At 47.3% G+C, this 11671-nt stretch overlaps 1 protein-coding gene across 1 annotated transcript; it reads right to left on the reverse strand.

The window, feature by feature from the left end:
* Nucleotides 1-310: 310 nt before the first annotated feature.
* On the reverse strand, nucleotides 311-11149 carry LOC114444914 (uncharacterized). Its single transcript, XM_028419809.1, has 4 exons — nucleotides 10876-11149; nucleotides 1689-2012; nucleotides 762-1082; nucleotides 311-666 (listed from the first exon to the last, which is right to left on the reverse strand). Exons 1-4 carry the CDS (start codon nucleotides 11090-11092, stop codon nucleotides 575-577), a joined length of 954 nt encoding a protein of 317 aa, XP_028275610.1. The 5' UTR covers nucleotides 11093-11149; the 3' UTR covers nucleotides 311-574.
* Between the last annotated feature and the right edge of the window lie 522 nt (nucleotides 11150-11671).

Here is an 11671-nt window from a genome sequence, read left to right on the forward strand (position 1 = left end):
ACACTTAACAAAATAAAACAGGAAGCTGAACACTTAACAAAATAAAACAGGAAGCTGAACACTTAACAAAATAAAACAGGAAGCTGAACACACATAACAAAATAAAACAGGAAGCTGAACACACATGACAAAATAAAACAGGAAGCTGAACACACATGACAAAATAAAACAGGAAGCTGAACACACATGACAAAATAAAACAGGAAGCTGAACACTTAACAAAATAAAACAGGAAGCTGCATGTGACAAAAACGTCTTTAAAGAAGTCACACAGCAACAAGAAGCAGCGAGCACTGGTTAAACTCCTCCCACAAAGACTGACTGTCCAATCAGAGGTCAGCAGCACTCAGGTCTGAGCTCAGGCGTCCTGCTGGCTGCAGATGATCCTGAAAGGATGAAACCTGTTTGAGTCTGAACACACAGCATGGATCCAGATCAGAGTCTGCAAGCTGCACACATGTCCATCACTCTGTGACATCACAGCGTGAGGCTCCGCCTCTCTTCATCCATCACATCCTTCAGCTCATGTTCTCTCTGATCAGAGTCAATGATCAAAGATCCATCAACAAACTGATCAAACTGATTGATCAGCCATCAGAGGAGTCGGATCAATGGAGCTGCTTCTGGTCCTGATGTCCTCTGTTTGATCCTGGACCTGGACTCTGTCTGTGGAGGAGACCGAAGACAGTAAGACAGAGACAGAGACAGAGACAGAGACAGAGACAGACGGACAAAGACAGACAGAAGACAGACAGACAGACCTTTGACTGTGAGCAGCACTGTTTTTGCTCTCAGCAGACGTCCTCCTCTGGAAACATAACACCAGTATCGTCCACTGTCTCTCTCTGTGGGGTGTCTCAGGGTCAGACTGAGGTCTCCAGTTCTCAGCAGGTCTTCATTCATCTTTGTTCTGTTTCTGTAAACCTGGTCCTGGTCTGCAGGTCGGTCAGAGCCGTTCTCATACACGTGGACTGTCCTGTATCTGTCCCTCCACTCCACTTTAGTGTCTTCAGGCAGGTCAGCTGTGGTTTTAAATGGCAGCTGGACAGACTCCACCCCTGAGTCCACCTCCACCTGGTGGACTGAGAGACAACAAAGACCAACATGAGCTGCACAAGACACACAGAGACACACACACACACACAGACACACACAGAGACACACACAGACACAGACACACACACACAGACACACACACACCCAGACACACACACACACACACCCAGACACACACACAGACAGACACACACAGACACACACACACACCCAGACACACACACACACACACACCCAGACACACACACAGACATACACACACAGACACACACACAGACACACACACACACCCAGACACACACACACACACACACACAGACACACACACAGACACACACACAGACACACACACACAGACACACACACAGACAGACATACACAGACACACACACAGACACACACACACACACACACACAGACACAGACACACACACACAGACACACACAGACACACACACACACACCCAGACACACACACACACACACAGACACACACACACAGAGAGACACACACACACACACACAGAGACACACACACACACACACAGACACACACACAGACAGAGACACACACACACAGACACACACACACACACACAGACACACACACACACACACAGACACACACTGACCTCTGACTTTGAGCTCCACTTGTTTCTTCATCAGGATGTCTCCCTCCTTGTTGTAGACGGTGCAGGTGTAGGTGTGGTTGTCCCAGTCTGTGGGGTGTCTCAGGGTCAGACTGAGGTCTCCAGTTCTCAGCAGGTCTTCATTCATCTTTGTTCTGTTTCTGTAAACTTGGTGCTGGTCTGCAGGTCGGTCAGAGCCGTTCTCATACACGTGGACTGTCCTGTAACTGTCCCTCCACTCCACTTTAGTGTCTTCAGGCAGGTCAGCTGTGGTTTTTAATGGCAGCTGGATAGACTCCACCCCTGAGTCCACCTCCACCTGGGGGACTGAGAGACAACAAAGACCAACATGAGCTGCACAGACAGCAGCAGCAGCACTGAGCACATGTTCTGTGACTGTATGAAATATTAGCAGTGAAAACATGTTGGACTGGTTCCAGTCTGAAATATGTCCCATTGATCCATTGGACAGAGACACAGCTGTCTGTGGTCCAATCAGCTTAAAGGACATTTACAGACAGACTAAGTCCTCCTGGTAGGTCCCTCTGGTATGAGCAGAGACTGAATGTTCCACAAACATCAACAGACAGTGAAGAACAGACAGAAGTGGGAGGTTGGAGATGGGTCTGTACTTTGATCAGATGTGGGCTCAAGAGAAGGTTTTTAAGTAAAGGTCTGATCACAGCACCCTCAGAGACCTGTGGGACATGTCCTGCTGCTGGACACAAGCTGATCTTTTTGTTTTTTTCAAACATATTTTTATTAAACTTTTTTCTGCAAAGTAAATCTGTGAGGGCAACACAAAAGTACAGCACCACAACACATAGGCAACAAAATACATAGATATACTGTCCTGTCAGGCTTTATTAGGGGTGGGACGGTTCAGGAAAAGAATCCGAACTGTTCGGTACACGTGTTCTGTTCGGTTCTGGACATGTGCATCAAGTGATACAGGGAGGCGTTTTTACCACAGCATGGAGAAGCTCCGCACACCGCGGGTGTATTAAGTTGTTTTTCGTAATTTATTCCTACTCTAAACACTCTGCTTCGTACTAAATCGAAGTATAAGCGGTCAGGCACTGCAATAATGCGTCTTTTTCGGACTTTCTTCGTGGTCTTCATCGCTTTTGGAGCACTTTTATCATGCCGCGTCTCGGCCGTGACGGAAACACGCCAGGGCTCCATTGTTTACACCAGGGATCAGCTGATGAGTCTCCAGCACAGCGGGATGTATGGCCAGCGACACGAAATCCCCAAAGAACTAAGAAGGAAACAACGCGGAAGCAGAGGGGGCAAAAGAAGACAGCTGAGGAAAAGAAGATACAAGCCGTATCTTCCTTCTATCGTCATGGGTAATGTCAGATCACTGGGTAATAAGATGGAAGAGTTAACATCTCTCACAAAGAGCGAGTGTGTGTTTCGTGAGGCGTCTGTAATGTGCTTTACAGAGACGTGGCTGCACGCAAACATACCGGACTCTACCGTGAGTTTAGCCGGCTTTCAGTTGGTACGGGCGGACAGGAACTGCACCGAGAGCGGCAGGAAGAAAGGAGGGGGACTGGCGCTCTACGTGAACAACCGGTGGTGCAGCCCGGGACACGTTACGGTAAAGGAGCGTGTGTGCAGCCCGGACATTGAACTGCTAGCGGTGAGTCTACGTCCGTATTATTTGCCCAGAGAGTTCTCTCACGCCATTGTACTCGTTGTTTACATTGCTCCCTCGGCTGAGGCGTCGCGGGCTACTGACGTCATCAGCTCTGCGACCGCGAGGCTTCAGACCCAGCACCCTAATGCCTTCATAGCGATTTCTGGCGATTTTAACCATGTTAATCTGAAATCAACTCTGCCCACTTTCAAGCAGTTTGTGGACTGTAAAACAAGAGAAAATAAAACTCTAGATTTACTGTATGCTAATGTTAAAGAGGCATACAGCTCCATAGCTCTCCCTCCCTTGGGCAGATCAGACCATAGCCTAGTCCACCTCAAACCCCAGTATATACCAGCAGTACAGCGGCAGCCGGTGACCACCAAAACTGTACGGAGGTGGACACCGGAAGCCCTGGAGACCCTGCAGGGATGTTTTGAGGTGACTGACTGGGATGTGTTCTGTGACACTCACGGTGAGGATGTAGACACACTCACAGACTGTATCACAGAATATGTTCTCTAATCCCCACCAGGTCAATACGCTGCTTTCCAAACAATAAACCATAGGTGACAAAGGACATCAAGGCATCACTCAACAGAAAGAAGACAGCCTTCTTGAGTGGAGACGGAGAGGAGATGAGGAGGGCCCAGGCAGAGGTGAAGGAGAAGATTGGAGAGGGCAAGGAGAGCTACAGGAGGAAGCTGGAGAGCCAACTTGCCCGGAACAACTTGAGGGAGGTATGGAGTGGCATGCGAACCATCACCGGCCACAATAGGATCTCTGACCAGCTGATGGATGGAGATCTGCAGGAGGCCAACCAGCTGAACCTGTTTTTCAACAGGTTTGACAGTCCACTCCCTGACCACCCTCCCCTCCCCCTCCCTGTGATGCACCATTAACACCTGTCTATAACAACAATGTACCTCCTCCTCCTCCCCCTCCCCCTAAAGCTGGATCCATACTCCGCGAGACAAAGACATTTTCCCCCCTGCAGACGTTACGCCCACAAAATGACGTCATTTTTTGTCTCTGACCGCCCGCTGATCCGCACTCCTGTGCACAGGGCCCGGGCCGAACTTTGTCTTTCAAGGCTGTGCGGCAACCATGCTGTGATTGGTCGGAATTTATTGTGGGCGTGATGAAAGTGGAGAAGCGCAAGAGCCTCTCCAGGTATATAGGTAGGTGTATAAACAGCGCTGATTCAACAGATTTAGATAAGACCATACCGGTTTTGCATGATGAGCAATAAAAGAAAGAAAGAAAGGCAAGTCAGGGTGATTTGTCACCAATAACTCCAGACAGCCATTCACACATACCAGATGGTGACTGTTATTACCATTCTATATACTCCTACATACCCGGGCATAATAGGCTCGTTAACAATGTCTGTATATCTTTGCTATTGTTACTTTTAATGTCGCATTTTCACAGCTCATCACCGGACATCTCACGCTGTTGCAGGCCCCCTCTCTGTATAATGCCCTCTTGCCATGGCACAAGTCCTTGTGGTGTGTTAAAAAACTCAGTAAAGTCTTTCCTTATAGTTTAGTGGGCGGGCCGCATGAGGAGTTCTGCACACACGCGTCTCGCGGAGTATGGTACCTCAGTGCGGAAAAGACCTTTTTTTTGTATCTCTTACCACCCGTGGAGCGCGTTCTCCGCTCTTTGTCTCGCGGAGTATGGATCCAGCTTAACCATACTAACCAGTCTCACCTCCCAATCAATAACATCACCCTGCCCCCCTTACCCCACCTCCCATTAACAACCCCCCACCCTCCCCCATCAGATCTCTCTCTCTGCTCTTCTGTGTCCACAGTTACCATCACCACAGAAGATGTGAGGAGGGAGTTCAGTCGCCTACGACCGGGAAAAGCTGCAGGACCGGACGGACTCAGCCCCAGAGTACTCAGGGACTGTGCCACACAGCTGTGTGGGGTCTTCCAGCACATCTTCTCCCTGAGTCTGAGCCTGATGACTGTCCCTGCCCTGTGGAAGACAACATGCCTTGTTCCTGTGCCCAAGACCAAACATCCAAGCACACACAGCGACTACAGACCAGTTGCTCTGACTTCACATGTGATGAAGTCTCTGGAGAGGCTGGTCCTGAAACACCTGCGTGCTGTTGTGGAACCATCGCTGGACCCCCTGCAGTTTGCTTACCAGCCCCGTATTGGAGTGGAGGACGCCATCATCTACCTGCTGCACAGAGCACACACCTACTTGGAGGAGGCAGGTAACACTGTTAGAATCATGTTCTTTGATTTTTCCAGTGCGTTTAACACCGTGCAGCCTGCCCTTTTGAATAGGAAGCTCCTGGACATGCAGGTAGAGACCCCACTGGTCACCTGGATCACTAACTATCTTACAGGTCGACCACAATTTGTGAGGCTGAGGAACACCGTCTCGGACACGATAGTGAGCAGCACGGGGGCACCCCAGGGCACGGTACTGTCTCCATTCCTGTTCACGCTCTATACATCGGACTTCAGACACTGCTCACAGTCCTGCCACCTGCAGAAGTTCTCGGATGACTCTGCCATTGTGGGCTGTACCAGCAGAGGTCGGGAGGCGGAGTATATGAGTGTGGTGGACAGCTTCGTGGAGTGGTGCGGACAGAACCACCTGCAGCTGAATGTCACAAAGACAAGAGAGCTGGTGGTGGACTTCAGGAAGCACCAGACACTCCCAAACCCGGTCAGCATCAAGGGTACCAACGTGGACATTGTGGACAGCTACAAATACCTGGGTGTCCACATTGACCACAAACTGGACTGGTCCACAAACGCAGAGGCAATATACAGGAAGGGACAGAGTCGCCTGTATCTACTGAGGAGACTCAGGTCCTTTAACGTCTGCCAGACCATGCTGCAGATGTTTTACCACTCGGTGGTCTCCAGCCTCATCTTCTACGCTGTAGTGTGCTGGGGCAGCAGGATGAAGACGGCCGACACCAACAGACTCAACAAGCTCATTAGGAAGGCTGGCTCGGTGCTGGGAGTGGAGCTGGAGTCTGTGGTGGAGGTGACGGAGAGGAGGATGCTGAGGAAACTCCTCAGTATTCGTAACAACACGTCTCACCCCCTGCAGGACACACTGCTGTCCTACAGGAGCACATTCAGCGGTAGACTGAGACTACGAGGAGCAGCACAGAACGCCACAGGAGGTCCTTCCTGCCAGAGGCCATCAGACTGTATAACTCCTCCTCTTTCTGTAGGAGAGGAGCTGGATGATCATGTCAGGCATCGCTGTCATTCCCTCCACTGGTCTATATTTATGTTTACTTAGCACCTTACATCTCCATATTGTATCCATGTATCATATATTGTGCTCATACTGCGTACTGTACTCTGATTTTGGATTATAGTGACACTTATACTCTTATACTCTGTACTTAACTGCATTTAATGTAACTTGATACCTCTGGCACAAGAATTTCCTTCGGGATTAATAAAGTTTTATCTTATCTTATCTTATCTTTCCAAACTTTTTTTAATCTAAAGCAGCTAGTGACTCTCTGGAGACGTTTGGAGACTGAGGTGAAATCATTCTGCAGTCAGCTACTGTCCTCGACAAGCAGCGGCTGTGAGCTCCTCCCCCGCCTCAAAGCACTCACAGCCGGTCAGTCTCTGTAGCTTCAGGCAGCAGGTTCAGCTGCAGCAGAGCAGAGACCCACAGCACTCTGCGTTAAATCGTGCACAAAGCTGCTGCTGGTCCCGTCAGTGCTCACAGAGCGGGATGTAAATAATATATTTCAATGGCAAAAATAAAAAGAAAACATGGACCGTTAGCTTAGCCTAGCATAGTCATAGAGTTCAGTCCAACTAGCATGTGGTTCTCTGTCAGATGGTGGGAGTATGTGCACATGTGTCTGTGTGTGTTTATGAACGCACAACCATGCAGACAGAAATGACAGGCTGCAGATAAGATCAAGAACATGAGCTGTTCAGTTTGTTTAATAAAGAACCAGGTGCAGACCTGTTCTATAGGAAAGGTTCTTAAATGGCTTCTGTTAGGATCTGGAGCTATATAGAAATTAAAAAGAAATGAAACTGACCTGATATAATGATGGAAACACTGACCTGATTCTTAAATATGTTGAATGTTGGACAAACAGGATGTTTTATATTTTGTATATTTTGTGCTCATCTGGTATTTGTTAAAAGTAGAAAAAACCTCGACACTGTGACCTGAACCAAACCGTGACCTCAGAACCGTGATACGAACTGAACTAGTCTATATGTCTACATTCTTTTTCCAGGCCAAGTCTATAAGCCCTGACCTCAACCTACAGGATGCAGTGGCACCCACATGGTCCAGAACCAGATCCCAGGTCCGGTAGAATAAAAAGAGTTGATCCTTCAATGCTGCAGAAAAGGCTTTGAAAGGAACAATGCTCCTCACAGTTTGTTGCCATTGATTAAGAGCAGGAATGTTGTCAGAGATCTCCATAGGTCCAGAACGTGGAAGAGGTCCATACTGTGAAAGTCAGCAGGTGACTCATCATAAAATATAAATGATATAACAGACTTTGATTGTGCAAAAACTTCTTTGAAACCATAACTGGAAACATCTGCAGGAGATAAAGGAGACGTGGATACGACCCAGGAGAGACGAAGGTGGGCCACACCACCATCAGGATCCTGATGTATAGTTTGCAGGAGAGGGGCAAAATGTGATTTGTGTAAATCTTTTAAACATGGTGAAACTTTTATACCTAGATACAGGACTCCTGCTGGTGAGCAGCCAAAAGGCTGTGAGATATTTGGATGTAATGTTTGTGAGGAGCAAAGAAAATGTATTTTATAACCAGACAAAGAGCCAGAATTATTTATTGTACTGGAACGTGCAGGGGAGGTCACAAAAATCCAAACATCATCCGCGTACAGCCAGACTTTATGCTCATGATCATTTAAGAAGATTCCTCTGATATTAGTATCTTGTCTAATGGTGGCAGCTAAGGGCTCCGTAGCTAGTGCAAATAACAGTGGGCTCAATGGGCAGCCCTGCCTAGTACCCGTCCAATGGTAAAAGGACTTGATCTGAGCCCGTTTGTGATCACAGCCGAAAGGTGATGTGCACAAAACTCAAATCCATTTGATAAACACGTCCCCCAGGCCGAACGTTTGGAGCCACTCCAGCCTATCAAACGCTGTCTCTGCATCAAGAGACATAACCGGAGCTTTTTCACTGTATAAAGAGGAATGCTGAATAATATTAAGCAGCGTCTCATTGTGTGAAGAAGGCCTTCCACCTATAAACCCAGTCTGGTCATTAGCAATGATGGAGGGGAGAATATACCAGAGGCTGGGATCTTGGCAAGAAGCTTCGTCTAAGACAGATATAGGCCAATATGAAGAACACTCCTCCGTGAGTTCCCCTTTTTTAGCATCAGGGAGATATTAGCCTCCATTAAAGATGAAGGCAGAGCCCCGCCGCAAATGATGCCTGCAGCATTTCAAGAAGAGGATTAACCAGGACGTGTTAAACCTTTTGTTATTGGGCAGAAGCTGGATGCAATTCTTAACTTCACTTAAAGTTATTGTTTGCACAGGGCGTCTCTCTGCTCATCTGTAGTTTTGGGTAAATCCACCTTTGTGGAAACATCAAACACGTCTTGCTGTGGAAGTGGATTGAACGTGTATAACTGCTTGAACATGTTTTATTATGGATCTCTCTGTGGTCACAGGTATGCACACCAGGTGAGTCTCTGACATATGAGATATTCTGGGCCCTAGTCCAAAGAAGACTGTGCAGATATGGGTTTGGTTTGTAGCAGGCTCATACATCCTTTGCCTATAAAACACATTTTCATGTTCAGCCCTTTGTGAGTATGCTCTCTAAGGCTGCCTCAGTCACTTGTGTCTCATGATGAAGTACGTCTGATGGAGACGAGCTGTGTCTGGTCTGAAGCTCGTGCAGTTCTCTGCTGCTCTTTTTAAGCAGTATAGGATATGATCATACCACGGAGATAGGCTTCATGGTATCCCAAAGCAATCCAGGGGACACATCAGGAGTCTTACTCACTTGTAAAAAACTGTCGATTGCACTTCTAGATATTTATCAAACTTGGGGTCGTGATTCAGAAATGTTATATCTCCATGGTCGATGCTGACACATAGGAGTCACATTGGTAAAGGTCAGATGATAGGGCCGTGGTCTGATGTCACAATGTCTCCAATAGAACAACTCTTAATATTAGCTCATGAAATTTAAGGGCAAAACAATTCTACTGCACGTTTTATGGACACCAGAGTAAAATAAAAGCTTCATCATCAGGATGTAAAACACACCAGGTATCCACTCGATCCAGTTCACTGCAGGTATCCAATACAGCTCTAGCCCTGCTACACAACGGATTTTTACTGAAGGCGATTTATCACTGAAGAAAATTAGCAATTAAAATCCTCAGCTATGACTGTTCTCACCAATCAGCAAACAGAGAAAAGACTGTGAGATTAGATCATTCGGTTGTACTGGGGGAAGTAAATATTTACTTTTAACTTTACATATCTACCAGATTCCTCAGAGATAGTTTGGACGTCAGACAGAGGTCAGTGCTTATTTAGTAAGATAGCTACACCTCTGCTCTCACAGTGCAGGATGAGCCCAACACCTGCCGACCCAGTCACGCCTCAGCTTTGAGTGCTCGATAGCAGAAAGGTGTGTTTCTTGCACAGGGCTAAATGAACATGCTCCTGTTTTAGAAAGCTTAAAGTCTTTTTCTGCTTTATAGGGCTATGTATACCCCCACATTCCAACTGCATGTTTTTAATGTGGCTCTATCACCGGCCATTATATGTGAAGAAGACTATCCAGACTATGGATGGATGAGAATGCTGAAAACAACTGGAGCTCTGAAGCCAGACAGAGACACATAAAAAGAAAACTAAAGATTTGCTTTGCTAGCATTTAGAACAAAACTATGTACAAGGAAGAACAAATAGGAACAATGGGGTCAGACTGGTTTGTTACACCCAACAGGGTGTGAGCTAACTCCCCTACTCAAACAGAGGAAGATGCTGAACCAGCTATTAACTCCTTTCCATTTTTAATTGGTAACAAATCTCAGCTGTGGTTAAGAGGACAGGTTAAAGTCAACAACAGAGCAGCAAGCATTCAGCTGCAGGTTGTTAAAAGTTCTATGTTCACTCTCCTCTATCAGTCAAACCTGACACTTGCAGTGACATTCAGAGGTCGTCCATGGTGGCATGTAAGAGACACTCTGGATCTGTGAGGTCTGCCAGGGAGCCTCCTCTGATCCAGGACCTCCTGCTTTAGAGGGGGACAGGATGCAGAGCTGCATGCAGACTCAGTCTTCATCAGACCAGGTTTTCCTAAGAAACCCTTCTCCATAAAGACCCTGTTGTCTGAAGGACACCACCAGGACACCATAACAGGCAGCACGTCACTACGACTCAGTGTGACCTTTGGTGACCTCTGCTGGTCTCATTACTGCCAGAAACAAACAGTCTGGTTCAAACCCTGTTCTGGTCTCTGGATCAGGTTCTCTCTCAGGATAACTGTCTGAATTTTAGAACTCACCGTTTACATGGAGCTCCACTTGTTTCTTCATCAGGATCTTTCTCCACCTGTTGTAGACGGTGCAGGTGTAGGTGTCTGTGTCTGTCCATGTGGGGTGTCTCAGGGTCAGACTGAGGTCTCCAGTTCTCAGCAGGTCTTCATTCATCTTTGTTCTGTTTCTGTAAACCTGGTTCTGGTCTGCAGGTCGGTCAGAGCCGTTCTCATACACGTGGACCATCCTGTAGTTTCTGTCCCTCCACACCACTTTAGTGTCTTCAGGCAGGTCAGCTGTGGTTTTAAATGGCAGCTGGACAGACTCCACCCCTGAGTCCACCTCCACCTGGGGGACTGAGAGACAACAAAGACCAACATGAGCTGTGAATTAAGATATTTTGTAACCTTGTGACCTTTTTCGTACAATGCTCCAAGAGATGTGTGGGACATGTGTGAGACGGACACTCTCAACCCCTTGATGAAGAACCAGGTTTTAAAAAGCCCAGACAAGCTGTACAGACCTTCCTGGTCCATCCTTCTTGTTGACTTGTGTCTCTCTCTGAGGACTCTCAGATCCATCCGTGTCTCTGAGGACAGACCAGGTGTCTTCAGGTCACCTGACATCTGTCTCATCTCTGACAGATTTTGACTGAGGACAGGGGGCTTTTTTTGCACCTCCTCATTTGGGACACTGGAGGCAGTGTTGGGGATTACATGTAGCGACGTGACGTACTTGGAATACAAAACATGAGTAACTGTATTCTGTTACAGTTACAGTCTAAAGAGATGGTAATCAGAATACAGTTAATTGTTAAAATCAGTG

This window comes from Parambassis ranga, chromosome 13, assembly GCF_900634625.1.
Source record: "Parambassis ranga chromosome 13, fParRan2.1, whole genome shotgun sequence".
NCBI lineage: Eukaryota > Metazoa > Chordata > Actinopteri > Ambassidae > Parambassis > Parambassis ranga.

Bases quoted from the DNA above. Each gene is read 5' to 3' on its own strand.
- LOC114444914 (XM_028419809.1), bottom strand. From the start codon at position 11,092: ATGGTCCACGTGTATGAGAACGGCTCTGACCGACCTGCAGACCAGAAC. The intron at 1,083-1,688 runs GTCAGTGTGTGT...GTTGTCTCTCAG, and splicing joins AGTGGAGCTCAAAGTCAGAG to TCCACCAGGTGGAGGTGGAC. The intron at 667-761 runs GTCTGTCTGTCT...TCTCCTCCACAG, and splicing joins AGTGCTGCTCACAGTCAAAG to ACAGAGTCCAGGTCCAGGAT.